Source organism: Nanorana parkeri, unplaced genomic scaffold, assembly GCF_000935625.1.
Source record: "Nanorana parkeri isolate BGI_ZX_2015 unplaced genomic scaffold, ASM93562v1 scaffold7, whole genome shotgun sequence".
In the NCBI taxonomy this organism is placed as follows: Eukaryota; Metazoa; Chordata; class Amphibia; order Anura; family Dicroglossidae; genus Nanorana; species Nanorana parkeri.
Genome location: NW_017306275.1, coordinates 1,009,610 through 1,024,935, shown reverse-complemented (window position 1 = coordinate 1,024,935; position 15,326 = coordinate 1,009,610). Strand labels below are relative to the sequence as shown.

General features: G+C 41.8%; 1 protein-coding gene across 1 annotated transcript in view; it reads left to right on the top strand.

Annotated features, from left to right (window-relative positions):
- The window catches only part of METTL4 (methyltransferase like 4), a 93,168-nt gene that overhangs the window by 11,144 nt on the left and 66,698 nt on the right, over positions 1-15,326 (top strand). The window contains exon 3 of the mRNA XM_018553521.1: positions 10,792-11,164. Coding sequence (XP_018409023.1) covers positions 10,792-11,164 — 373 coding nt within the window. The remainder of the gene's footprint in view (positions 1-10,791; positions 11,165-15,326) is intronic.

The window sequence follows — 15,326 nt, the reverse complement described above, 5'->3', positions numbered from 1 at the left end:
TCCCAGGGTGTGCACGGCGGTTGCCCCCCCCCCCCCCCCATGGCTGTCTGACCACACTGCTAGCAAGGAGACACAATGAGCATATCTGGCTAAAGGCCCTGCTTGAGAGGAGTGCTGTCATTCATCATAGCAGCATAGCTTGTCAGCATAAGTCTTCTGTGCCCTTCTTCGCCAGCTCTGTCCCTCTCTTACGCTCTGTCCTCCTTCCCAGCAGTTTCACACTCTGAGAGAGCCCAACCCTAACATTAACCCTCTGCTTTCTCTGGCAGCCACAGCAGTTACATGAATTAATGAATCTCACTGTGGAGAACTACAAGTCCCAGCGCTGCTCATTCAATCATGTAACTGCCAAGGCTGCCTCAAGAAAGCAGAGGGCTAATGTTAGTTCTTGGGATGGGCTCTCCACCCGAGTGTGAAGCTGCTGGGGTGAGACACAGAGCAGAGGAAAAAAAGGGTACAGGCAGGGGGTATTTCATGTACACTCCCACTGCTGTAGTGAATGAGTGAAGCTTGCAGGGAGAAGGAGAGACACAGGCAGACATGGACACGGACATGGAGAAGAGAGGGGCAGCACTCAGCACTTGTGTAGCAGAATAAGTTTGTGTCTGTACAGTTCTGCACTGCACTTCTTGAGTAATGTAGTGCTTGTATGTGGATTACCTGATAACAAGCACTGAGTAATATGCCTGTAATCAGGCAATCCTGAGCAGGCCTACTTTTCTGAACTACCCGATCATAGGCACATTACCCTGGATTAGAACACACAGTACACATAGGGGTTGGGGGTTCAATGCTGGCTCTACCTCCCCCATGGAAACAGCTATATTTTAAGCATCAACAATTGGGTGGAGCTAAAACCAGCACTGACAGTGTTAACAATGTGATTTTATTTCCAAACATTAGCACAGATCAAATCGGGGTAATGAATGGGGTCTCCTGGAGGATTCATAAAAGTAGCTTGCTCCTGTGATGGCCTACAATCTCAATACAAACTAGTAGTCCCATCACTGGAGCCATTTTTGAAAATGTATTTTATTGTTTATCCGATTAACCGATTAATCGAACTTAATAATCGGCTAACTAATCGATTTTGAAAATAATCGTTAGCTGCAGCTCTACTCGAGTATATACGGTAATAGTGATAATTCTTCTATTTCAGATACTTATTTAATTGCTTGCAGTGGATGGTGCTCCTTGATGACTAAACGTTTTAGTTTCCTGCTGAATCGGCTGATCTCTTGAGCACTGGCCTTGATATCCTCTTTTAAGGTGGCTCCTTTTCCTTGTAGGGTCCAATTAAACCACCCTTGTGTGTTGTTAACTATTGTGTGTCTCCAGAAACATCTAGGCAAAGCATGGCAAACAACCTCCCAGCTCCTTCCTTTCTCAAGGCTGATAGATGGACAGTCTCTGAAGACTGCACTGTCCCTTGTGGTAATGTACTGGACAGGAAGTTCAAGGAAGCCGAGCTGAGAGAGTTGGAGTCAGCTGTTTGAAAACATGTTGACTGTAAGTGCTTGGTTTAGGATGCCTTGGGGGATGGAGGGGGGCTTTAGCGTTAACCTCCATGGCGGTATGATTATTTTATTTTTTTTCCTTTTTTGTTCTATCTGTTTTTTTTTTTTCAACTTTTAAAATTCCCGCCGGTTCCGCCCCCTGCGACGTGGACGCTCGCAAGAGACGGATGCCGGCATGGGCCGGAGGACACAGCCTGGGATCGCGGACAAGGTAAGAGACGCTACGCTGTAATCCCGAGTGTGGCTCGGGGTTACCGCTTATGGTACTGAAAATTAACCCCGAGCCACACTCGGGAACACCGCCACAAAGGTTAAGCTGTCCATACACTAATCAAATTTTGTCCACAATGCGAACTGTGGGTGGCCTTGCCGACACCATTGTGCTTCACAAAAGTCGATTTGTGTTGAAGGAGCCAGGTAGGAAATTTTCTGTTGAACAGTGATATCAGCTAGTCACTGTTGGGTAATTCTGGCAGCTGTAGGTGCCAGCTGTCAGTACAATAGCCGGCAGGGGCCATTCCTCCATCCCTGCTCTTTATCGTGGATGGGGGTATTGTGAGATTTCTCTTGTTCAGCCCTTAAAGTGCACGGCCAGCTATCGTTTAGAGAAGGAGCAAACCTGTTTGTTTGCTCTGCATGGGCAAGCACGTTTCATTAATGTGAAACATCCTCCAGTTTCATTTAACGGTTTAATTTTGCTACAATTTTCTTAGTCAGCTTTAAGTTGCCCAACGTTGCAGTAGGTCTCGCTATTTCTATAGATTTACTGTAATGAAAAAAGAAGACAAAGGGATATTCAAGCACAGCCTTCAAACTCACTTGATGCAGGTCAACTGAAGAACATTTCAGTGAATCACTTTTGGCTCAAAGCAACAAAGCCAGAGATGAAATCAAAAGAGTGTGTTTGCATTTCCAGAAAATATGTGCGCCTCTCAGGGAATGAGGATGTCCTCAAAGGCCAGCTTTATTTCCTAACATTTTGTAGGCCATCCAGATAGAAATTTAACCCCCAGAGATGTGTAAAACTATCTCAGAACTTTCTGTCAAGTCTTTTATGGTAGTAGCGATATTTTACTGTGTGCGTCGCGCTGATAGAAAAGTTAAGCATATCTTTTCAGTAATTGAAATCTTATTTTAGAGGACATGTTTAGGAATCTCTGAAGTTTGCCAATTTACTGTACCAATAAAAAAAAAGACCACAAGTTCTCTGCAGCGTTTCATTTCTCCTTATTGCAAACAGCGGGGTATTTATATTTCATATTCCTCAGCGTTTGTTTTTCAATAATGGCTACACTTAGTACTGATCTTTACTAAGCCATCAAAGATTTCTCCTTTTAAAACACAGCAAGCATGTAGCACAGCTCTCGGCTATGTAGTGAAACAGAATTTGACAAAAAAATCCATCAATTGTTAGATTTCAGTGCTTTTGTAAGGAAGATGCTACAGTTGTCTCATGCTCCGCAGGAATGTCTGTTAAATACATTTAATGACAATATTTCCTTAATTTCTGATGTGTTTGAAAGAAATACCTTGTGGTCCAATGGGCAGTATGGATTATGGCCTCATAAACTGCTCAGCTTGTGAGGTTGCAGCCTTGAATTTGATTATGAAACCCTTCTGATGTAGTAAAAGTCTGCAAACAAGGTCTACATGAATAATAAATGGTGCTGAATTTTTCATTGACTGAATTACGGAATGTTTTCTAGAAGGGATCTCTTCGTCACATACATAATTTAGTGGTAATAATGGCTGTTGCTTTTACAAGGAAAGTATAGTAACTTGAGCAGAGAATAGGAACAATGAAAATATTAAATGCTTGACAATTTAAACTGAGATTTTTACAGCAGACTTTATCTTAAATGGGCTCTTAGCTTTGTGACAGGTTGAGATATTTTAAGGCAGATCAGGGAAATAATCAAATTTGTAAATAACATTTATTGCCTGCTTTGTTACCTTATGTCTGGGCAGGATTTTGTCGTATCTGTTGTGTAGAAAGGCAAGGCTGTGTTCAGACAACATGCTAACCTAAACACACCTGAATGATGATACCATTTTCTACAAGCCCCAAACCTTTCCATCAGTCATTGTATGCAAAAATCTATTTCTAGAATGTGCTGTGGGTGGCAGTGTGCTGTGTGCTTTGTGTACTAAACACAAGGTAAAAAAAACAAACCCTAAAACAAATGTCTGCACCACAAAAATGTTGAATGAAAAAATCCTTTCTTACAAATGACAAACACTTTACACCTATACGGCATTTCTCGAATGAAACTGTCAGGGCCCGGCCTTGGAATAGTATGGTGGATCACAGCTGCGGTTCCAACTGGGGGTGTAGTGCGGTTGTCAGGCTTAAATCCCCGGCGGCTCTCTCAATCATAAACGGAGAGTAGGGGATTAAGTCATCATGGACCGCTAAATAGTAATCGGTAATAACCTTCGATGTAATAAAGAATAATAACCCAATCCCTGATGATGGCAATCCTATCTGGAATTGAGGTATAAGCGAATGGTAAAGTCTCTATGACAGATAACAGCAAATCTCCCCTTCATACAGCATAACTGGGTATAGTATTGAAAGAATGAGAGAGGCGATACCCAAAGTCTCCACCAGAGGGCAGCGTGTGTGAGCCAAGATACTTTCAAGATAGCTTGTAGATACTTGCAGTTTGCTGGTAGGTGCAATCAGATTCCTCCAAGAGAAGTCCAGTGGATGCTGGCTGCTGGGGAGCTGTTTCATCCGTGAGGAGAGGTTCGAGGCGGCTGGTGAGGTTCCTGTGGGGTGTATGGGCTATGATCCCAATCATCGAACACCCCACAGCATCTTTGGCAAGTTTAAATAGCCCGCGGCCGTGACGTCACGCGGCCGTGGGCTACTTCCGCGTTCCAGCGTGGAACGCATCTACACTTCCGTCAAGGGGGAGGAGGAGAGCGGCGTTCACCGCGGCCGATGCGCCCCAGCCTGGAACGCAGTCGGGAGGAGCCAGGAACCCGAGGGATATTACAGGACCCCACAATATTCAAACACTTCAAACACTATAAAAACACAAATGCCATTCCACAAGTTCCTCATCAATAGTTTCAACTAACAGGTCATATTGAGTCCTGAGCTGAATAGAGCCTGGTCAGTTCACATGAATAATGTACCTCATATGAACAACAATACAAATGCAATGAATGTATTACAAATCTAAACAAAGTGCAAAAAATGGGGTAATACCATACAATATTGAGGCCCAGTAATGAATGAAGCTGGTATGCATGAATGAGAAAACTGGACCTGTGAATAGAGGAGAGACGGCGCATCACAGGTCATTTGGTGCCAGAATGCTCTACACTTGTCGTGGCGATGGGCGCTTCAGCAGGAGTTTAGAAAAAAAAAGTTTTTCACTGACAGCAATGCTGTTTTGTTCTTTTGTGCTTTATATTCACAGCTATATTTAAACTGTATAGACATAGACACAAGCAAAAGACACAAAGTTTTCTCGTCTCAGACTCCTCAGAATCCCTTGCACACATTTCCTATAGTGCTGTGCTGAATTTAGCTAAGATTGTCCAGAGATGGATAGAAGGAAATATTTTTTTTTTTTAAACATGGAACACAATTTGTACATTTTGAGGCTTGTTTCTATTTCTTTTACCTTGCTGTCATAGGCACTTGCCAGTGAGCACCATTGTTAAGAGATGGCTAAACCCAATAACAATAAATGTATTGTACAGTATTTTGGCTTACCAATCCCTAGATATGGTGGCTGCATTAGTTTTCGTTTCTCAGGCCAAGAATATTTTCAGCAAGTAAAGACTAAACTTTTGGATCTTGCCAGGAATGCAGTGTCCTTGTTATTACCAGTGAGCTTAACATAAAGCACAAACAATCTTATCTTTCTTCTGTAAACGATTAAGCTCATCAGCCTCCATGTAGTGACAATTTACAAAAGCAAACCTATTGGAAGTTCAGCCTGGGTGACAACAACCATGGGTCCCTTCATAAATGCAATGGAGGAGTGAGCATAGCCACCCATGACCAGGATTACTAAGAGAAAATAAAGGGAAAAAAGAAAACTTATGCAGAGATCACGTCTGAGGACTGGTAAATATATTATATTTTTGTTTTAAGTTTAGATACCCTTTAAAAACAGCCCTTTAAATTATGGCGTTTGTTCCCATGGAACTGTAGGAGCTGTGACCACAGTTACATGCTGCTGACACAATACAGTCCATAGGGTATCGGCAGAATAGGCTCTATATATATCCCCCCCTCACCATCATCATCGGCAGAACAGATGCTTTAGGAGCCTGTATCAACCTTAAAATTACATTAAACTCTGCCGTTAAATCTTAAAAATCCATTCAAGTACCCTAACTGTTAACAGAAATTTACCTTATTTGTGTATCACTCGGCTGTAGATCCTCAAATCATTTTTTTTTTAACCATCAAAACAGTCCTGACCTGTCAAAGCATGAACTCCACCAGACCTATGAAGGTATGATGTGGTATTTGGCATCAAGCCATCAGTAGCGGATCCTTTAAGTCCTGAAAGTTGTGAGGTAGCACCTCCATGGATCGGATTTGTTTCTCCAGCACCTTCCACAGATGCTCAATTGGATTGAGATCTGGAGAATTTGGCGGCCAAGTCAACACCTCAAACTTGTGTTCCTCAAACCATTCTTGAATCATTTTTGTAGTGTGGCAAGGCGCATTAGTCTGTTGAAAGAAGCTGCTGCCATCAGGAAATACTTTTTCCATGAAGGGGTGAACTTGGTCAGCAACAATGTTTAGGTAGGTGGTACGTGTAAAAGTAACATCCACATGGATGGCAGGACCCAAGGTTTCTCAGCAGAACATTGCCCAAAGCATCACTCTGCCTCTGCCGCCTTCTTCCCATAGTGCATCCTGGTGCCATCTCTTCCCCAGGTAAGCAAGACACATGCACCCGGCCATCTACATAATGTAAAAGAAAATGTGATTCATCAGACCAGGTCATCTACTTCCATTGCACGTTGGTCCAGTTCTGATTCTCACGTGCCCATTATAGGTGCTTTTGGTGGTGCACATGGGTCAGCATGGGCACCCTGACCATGTCTGCAGCTACAAAGCCCCATACACAACAAACTGTGATGCACTGTGTGTTCAGACACTTTTCTATCTGAACCACGGTTAACTTTTTCAGCAATTTGAGCTATAGTAGCTCTTCTGTTAGATTGCTCTACATGGGCTAGCCTTAGCTCCCCACCTGCAACAATGAGCCTTGGCTGCCCATGGCTCTGTCGCCTGTTCATTCGTTTTCCTTCCTTGGACCACTTTTGGTAGGTCCTGACCACTGCAGACCAGGAACATCCCACAAGAGCTGCAGTTTTGGAGTTGCTCTGACCCGGTCGTTTAGCCGTCACAATTTGGCCCTTGTCAAAGTTGCTCAAATCCTTACACTTATTTCTGCTTCTAACACATCAATTTCAGGGACAAAATGTTTGCCTAATATATCCCCCCACTACCAGGTGCCATCGTAATGAGATAATCCATGTTATTCACTGCACCAGTGTTATGGCTGATCAGGGTAATGTCCGTTATGAAGACTTCTATTACACCACCACTTGCTTGTATAATCAGGAAATCTATTTGTTTTGGGCTCAGAAGAGCCCTGCATTTTATGAAAAATGCATAATATACACAAATAAGCCTAAATGACCTATTAGAACTTACAAAAAACACATGATTAATGCCGATATATACCCCTTCATTAGAAAGCTCCTCATTCACCTTTGTAGCTATAGACATTATTCCAAAATTGTTAAGAATGCACAACAGAGACACAAAAATTACATCTTCTTTTCCTTTAACTTTCTATAGAAGCGGAATCTTGGCAGCCTGCCAGCCTTGTAACGGAAACACACACCAGGTTCTTGTATGTTGTTAGAAGCCGGTTGAAAGCGACTTTAGGCCTCGCTCACATGTAAGGGCAATACGAACAGGTGGCTGATATGTGTATTTTACTGTCCCCTGACATCCATCTAAAGCTTAATATAGTGGCTGCTTATTCTTGCACACATGCTGTCACCATGGCAAACTTTAAACCGCGTGTCGTATTTGGCAGGTGGTGTCGCTTCTCAACCAGTAGGAATAGGAATAGGAAATCCCCATTGGGATCAAAAAACCTAAAACCAGCTTTCTGGAGGCGGCAGTATCGCTTCCTGAATGTGGGGCAGCTGTTGCTCTACTGCTCTCTGAAAACCATCATTCCACCGTGGAACACTTTTCAGAGCGGTGGTAAGCCTGCCACCTATCTGTTTGAGACTTTAGAGTCTATGTTGTGATCCTTGAGAATAAATTACTCAAGAAGACTAAGAGTTTCGTCCAATTCCTGTAAATCTGCTGAAATTCTAATAATGTATGGCCAGCCTTAGAATCTTTCCTACCTCCCTGAGGGTTATGGGAATGCGTCCTTTTCATTTTTTTTCTCCGAGATTGGTGATGTTCTGCCCTCTAAGAAAACCAGAAGGTAATGAGGCTTTTTTTTTTTTTTAAATGGGCACTGATACCAGAAGTGGACATTTCTGTCACCTGGGTAATATACTTTCTGACTGAAATATAAAATGCTCAAAAAAAAAAGGTAAACAGCGCAGCCACAGAGCCTAGAGCGTGAGTCCAGAGTCACCTTATGGTAACAACAATAAAAAAATTGTATTTAATCTATCCTGAAGTAGCCAGCTGAGTCTGGGGGAAACTGGTCATAGTTTGTTCAATCAACCAGTACAATAGGAAATCCCCTGAGGATGCTTTTTGCTTGACTTGAACACGCTTTGCTGATCACCCTCGACTGTGCTATTTTTTTGTTGCCAACTTTGTTTTCTATCACTGACAATATATCTGGCACAACACGATACTTTGATGCCGATTCCCATTTTTGGCTAAACTTTATTGGATATAAATGCAATTGATACTTTATATAAGTGGAACCTTTTTAGAGATCTTGAGCCCCTTTCACACGGGCTTTCCGATCTGGTACGCCTTTATTTTTTTCAGGCGGATCTGATCGGAAGCCCGATGTTAAGTTATTGTGCAAATTTTGGATGGTTCTTCAGGAACAGGGCAAAATTCGTACAGTGGGTGCCGCTGTTGGCACCCTTTCGGCCGGTATCCCTCAATCAGCTGATCGAAGGAGCCGCTCAGAAAATCATCAAACGAACAGAGCCAGCACCCAATGTTCAGGTTTTCTGACAGCGGCTGCTGGAAACAGCGGGGATTGCTCGATCAATGCTCGTAGGCGTTGATGGAGGAATCTGTTGAATGAAAAAAATAGAACAGTGTATGGCCAACGTAAGTCTTAGGGCAGTCAGATCTAAACAGACGTGCATCTGTTTACATCCAATTACCCCCGACTTTGGCCAGGTCTGGAAAAAAGGATCAGAGTTCCATTTCAGCTGACCTGATTGTGGCAGATCAGGGGTAGTCTGATGTAAACAGACACAAGTCTGTTTACATCCTATTCAACCAGTAATTTCAGCTTTTTCCTCCATCACAAGATGACATTTGTTCTGATCAACAGGGGATCCGTACACAAATCCCCTGCTGATTGGAAACGAAGGTGCTCGTGTAATAGGGGCCTTATGCCTCTGAGATCTATATATCGGGTAGATGAATGCCGATTCTTTCAAGCTGATTGCTTATGATTTAATGCAAAAACATGTTGCTATGAGCACCTGATTAGCATTGAAAGTTGGACCGACTATATGTAAGATTATCTCTCTGTGCCACAGGCAAGTTACACCAATACCAAATTAGACTATGCATATCGGTCTGTTTGGATTAGAGGCATCCAAAGATAAAGGAATATTGATCTATGGAATGAGAAAAAATTAGCACTGCAACACATCAACACATGTACCCTGCAATGTGTTAGATCAGGGGCGCCCACTATTTTTCGTCTGGAGATCTACTTTTCAAATGACGAGCTCATTGAGATCTACCAACGAAAAAACACCTGCATTCAGGGACGGGAGGGGGCGTGGCGGTGCATTGAAGTCAATGGCACCGCAGCCAGGCTCCGCAGGCAGTCTGCTCCGTCCTCCGCCCACCCCCGCCGCCGGTTCCTTCACTTCTTCTCGGATCCCCGCTGGGGAGAGCAGCGGGGATCCAGAGAAGCGGCGGTAGGAGAGGACATGGCGATCTACAAGTTGATCGCTACGCGATCGACTGGTAGATCGCGATCGACCTTGTGGGCACCCCTGTGTTAGATTAACACCTGGGACTGCATTCAAACAATTAAAATTTCTGTTTTACACCTATCAACTATATATTAGATTTCTTTTGAAGATATTTACCTATTGAGGTCCAATGGATGTTTGGAATGGCTTTACATATAGTCTGCTTATAATTCATTTAGGGAGGGTATTCCAGTTATTGAAAAGCATTGTTAAGTTATATTAAGTAACCTTAGGCCTCGTTCACACCTGAGCGTTTTGTAGCGCGCTCTACGCTCGACGAACGCTCTACAAAACGCTCAAACATCTAAATCCCATTGTATTCAATGGGTCTGGTTCACACCTTGGCGTATTTCAGCCCGTCCCTAACGCGCTACAAAACAGCCCACGCCTGAAAAGGTACATGTACTACTTTGGGTCGTTTTTGTTGCGCGTTTCCGAGGGCTACTAAAAATACCGTGCGACAGACGCGCATATGCAATCCGCCTAGGTGTGAACCAGGCCTTATCATTATCCTCTGGGGGGTTTGTTTCTTATGGCTTATGAGTGATTTTATTGTTGTAATTTAACAATTTGCACATCTGGATCTTGCTCCCAATCTGAGGTGATAAAGCAGTGACAGGCAACTTCAGCATGCTAGCTTTTGTGGAACTACAAGTCCCATGATGCATTGCAAGCCTCTTACATGCATGGCATGCATGTGAGAGCAGGTGCATGATGGGATTTGTTTCACCACAGCTGGAGTTCTGAGGTTGCTTACCCCTAAGATAAAGGATCGTTTTTCAGTTACATGGTTACATGTAGATTTGAGTCCTTGGAAGTCCCCTTTATTGAGATGTTGAAGATTGTTTTAAAACTTTCTGACTGGTAAGAGTATGAGCATGCTTTTCCCCATGGTGGTGTTAAACATTCTTTGTCCTTCCAAGTACCATGTACAATGTGGGTAAGCATCGCCTCTGCTTGCCGCACACATCGGAAAGCATTGAGTTTTAGGAGTGTGAGTTTTAATAAAATGTCTGGCATTTTTTGACTTTTTATACTGCTATATTCATTTTTTGGGACATTTATTGTCTTGCAGATATGTGACTTAATTTTGAAAGCATCACAGGTATTGATTCAAGAGGGATTGAAGAATGGACAGCTCCATGCCTACACACAGAATGAAGAGGAACATGGAAAAGTTACTTCAGCAGTTTGTATGCGGAGCAGTAGCTTGGCTGAACTCTGCAATATGACCAAGGAGCTGTCTTCTCTGGGTGTCTATGAACACACTGTGAACATCATTGGTAGTGACCAGCAATCATCTGAAAGCATGGACTGGCTATCACGCATTACAGAGAACAGTTCAGAGTGGACACAAGTCATTCATCTTCTGGGAGAGAAATATCTTGTACCACCGAAAAGTAGCTTCCTTTTGTCAGACATTTCCTGCATGGAACCCCTTCTACATTGTAAGTACCTTGGATGCTTTTGGTAATGTTTCTTCTGATTTGAGCCACACTCAGATGTATCTAATATAAAATCTTTAGTAAATTGGTCATGCGTTTCTTTTGAAACCTAGAACTCCAGGATTTTTTCAAACTAACCCTTGCAGTGTGTTACATTGCAGTGCTCCTTTTCATCTAGAGAAGAAAATAAAGAATATATACTCACCTGATCCTCGTTTCTGTGGCAGTCAGCGCTCACCTCTCTCTCCCCTTCTCTCCAGCGGTGGTATGTCCCTTTGGGTCCTCATTAAACGTGATGATATCATGGGTCCTCTGACTGCCGGAGCCTAGGGAGAAAGATACTGCCAGGACCAGTCTAGCACCCAGGTGAGAGTGAGGATTTTTTCTTCATTTTCACCCTCAGATCAAAATGAGCACCTAACCCTTAGCCCCACTCCAAGGGTTAATTTGAAAATTCCTGGAGTTTCTCTTTAAGCGTGTTTGATACAGTGCCTGTAGCCACCTGCCCACTGTAAAATGTGGTAGTTATAAGTTTAGCATGCAGTGCTAGAAAGAGGACTCTTATTTTCATACTGTGTCCTAGTAAGTACACAAATGTCCATTAGGTCCCAAGCCTCATATGCTGCTCAGATGTGGTAGATTTGGGGTCCTTTTGCTTATAAAGTGCATACAGATACACTACACGGCCCAATGTTTGGTGACATCTGACCAAGGCAGTGAGGAGGAGACATAGCACAGCTACTGATGATTTCTTCCTGACCCCATCCTTGTCACCCAACTGTGGTGTGCCAAGCCAGGAGTGGTCAGAAGGGGTAGCACCTACAATGAAAGTAATTGCAGTAGATAAATGTTACAAGTCCCTACCTGACAACATATTCAGCATTAGAACCATTGTGCTAAGCAGCTGTAATGCTTTACATTATTCGGCAGATGTGTGTTGATGCAAAATGAAACCTAATAATTAGAAACATGCTTTTAAAGTACTTTGTTCATTCATCTAACTTCTCACTGTACTTGAACTGTTCTATAAAGATGAATGTTTTGAGCCTTACAGATAATTCTAAACACTAACAATACTTTGGTTTTAATTAAATGAATGTCCATGAGAATGTATTTCAATGTTAGAGCAATGTTTTCCTTTTGTTTCAGACAATAGAAAGACATCTGCAATTTGTATTGTCATTTGAGACAACAGATGACTAAAGAACATTGAAATCTTTTACTAATCTCTATAGATTATGATTCTTGTGTGCTCTGTAAATTTTCAGTATTACACTATAAAGAATAGAAAAAGATTCAGAATGCAGCATGTCTTTTGTATTCCTTCTATGTGTCAAGATTGGAGGAAGTATATAAATACGTCACTTTTTTCTAAAAAGCCAAACTGAAGTCAGGTTACTGTCCCAAGCAAACAGGCATAATGTCCGGTTTAGTTACATGGTAACCAGAGGTATCCCCTGCACTTCTTACAGCAATCAAGACCTGGTATGCTTACATTAGCAGTGGTGCTTGTAGTGATGTCCACAGATGGCGCCGTGCGTATCCAAAGTTAACAGCAATGAGGGTCACCAGCTCTCAAGCTTAAATCCTTGTGTTTTTATTGAAGAATCATGTCACATACATTGTATAGCCTATGTTTTTCGGGACCACGCAGGGTCCCTTCATCAGGGTGAACATAGTGACTATGTTCGCTGAAGACCGCTATTCAATTACAGGGTACGGTCAGGGGAAGCCTTCTACTATAAGTTTATGGTTGGTGAAGTGACCATGAGCTTATAGCAGAAGGCTGAATGCCAGCTATATAAAGCACACTGAGCTGGCCAGATTTGTGACTTTAATGTCACTTTAACATTTGCACGGCGGGATAACCCCACTGCAAGGGTTAAGATTTTATTTGTCCGGAGTTCTTCTTTAATGAATAACTTGCTAATCTGTGGGAAAGCTGGCAATTTAGGCTGGAGTTTGTGCTAATATCACCTATGCTTGGTGATGTCTTGGGAGATGATATATAAATCATAACACCATTATTGTAAATTGTAAAGGCACTTTTTCAATAGTTTTACAAACTGGAAGAGCAGTGTTTTTGGGAAAAGGGATAAAGTAATCTGTCATCCTCTGAATCCCAGGTGGACTGTGATGTTTGCTAATCTTATTCTTGCCTCCTTGATATCACTGGCTCCTGCTGTTGGCTTGTGTGCCAGGCCACACTATCAATATTTTTATAGAATTGGCAAATAACATTATCTTGAGTGTACAAAAGCATCGTATTTTGCTAGAGGTGTTGTCTCAGCCTGTCACTCAGGGTTCTGTAGAAAATATTTATGTGTCTGGAAAGCCTTCTCTGAGACTAAAATACATGCAAATTTGGCAGATGATTTTTTTTTTTAATCAACGGTGCAATTCAAACATATACCCCAGAAATGTATTGTTTTTGTGAAAGATATTTCCTTTTTTGTTATATATGACAAGCTTAAAGTTCTGTTTTTAAAATGTATTATTTATATTTGTTTGCAGCATTGTTATTTTACCCTTTGAGATGCAAATCAAACAAGTTTACTCTATATTGCAGCCTACACCCTTACACTCCATTCTCCTTGAAGCTGATCTATCAGGAATGTGACAAGAACATAGAATTGCAGGGGGTAGGAGAACATCAATCACTGCCACACAGGTTCTGATATTGGGTGCAGATAAAAAGTATCAACAAAGAATACTTTTCCATTGTTTGTGTGTTAGATCCCATGGTATATTTTAGGTTTACTTTTTTTTTTTACTTGCCAGTAATGTGCATTGTTCTTTAGCTTTCAAGCTTCAATAGCTTTAGGTTCAGGGTCCTGCCATCAACTGCACACCTTTTTATCACTGTATCTTACGAGCATGTCTAGAAAACACCAGATGAAATGGAATCTAAATTATGTTTGAAAGGATCCAAAAATAAATAAAAACAACAGCCAGACATAAAAGGAAAATTACAAAAGAACTAACAAGCAAACAGAAAAAAACTTTTCAACGAACTCAAAAAACAATAAAAGAGAATGCCGCTATCTTCTGCTGAAAATAACAGTGTTAAGAGAGAACTCCTTCATTTCTTAGGAAAATGCAAACTTCTACTAAAAACAGGGGGGAAAAATCACCCAAAAAAGAAAGAAAAGCAGGTAAAAGAAAAATAAATGGGAAAAGGGGGATCCCACATGGAAATCCCAAGTCACAACAGGACATTCTTTATTTCCTTGGTTAGAGCATTCAAAGAATCAGCTTAACAATTTTTAAATATTGTTTTAATGAAAAGAAAGAGAAACTGTAATAAAATATATTATAAAATAGACAACAAGCAACAGATATTTAAATGTGGTTAAAAGTAAAAAAACTTCCTTAAAGTGTTGCTAAACTCAAAAATATAATTGCAGATTGCCAAACATTAAAATGTGTTGACTGTATTCGTTTTATTTTTTTTACACGCTTTGTTTTCCTTTATTTTCACCTGGTTATCCAACCAGTAACACACTTCATGACTTGGGTGCCTTTACTCTATAGAAGAGCATTTTTACAGCATTGTAAAAATTTGAATAGGGTCGTGTGAAATTAACTAGCTGATTTAGATGGACATGACTAACAAATTAACTCTAAACTCCCGCTTAAAGTCCAATATGTCCCCCTGCACTCCTCACAGCGTCTCTGGCCCGAATCACAATAATGGTGCTTGCAGTGATACTCACGGATAGCGCTGTGTATATCAAGCAGCAAATGAACAGGAATTGGTTATAATTGTTGCAACATGTATGATGATTTGTCCAATTAAATGGACTTTATCGTTTGAATATTTTCCACTGAGTGCTGCTGATACCTGTTCATTTGCTTCTAAACTTCTAAGCTAACGCTTTTTTTTAGCAGTTACAGCACTATTTTTTTTTCCTTTAGGGATTAAAGGAGAGCTATGAGGTGAGTGATTTACACTCATCCTTATAGTTGGAGCCGACGCGTGACATTGAAACTGTCACAGGTCGGCTCTATAGATCGGGAAGTGAGCCAACATATACCGTTACTCACTTACTTTCTGATGGTCTCCCTGCAGAGAGCGGTGACTGTCAGTCATCGTTCCCCGAAGGGATTCCCCTCCGATCCTCCAGTGCTAACTGAAGGAACGGAAGGGGCGGGCACAGCTGCC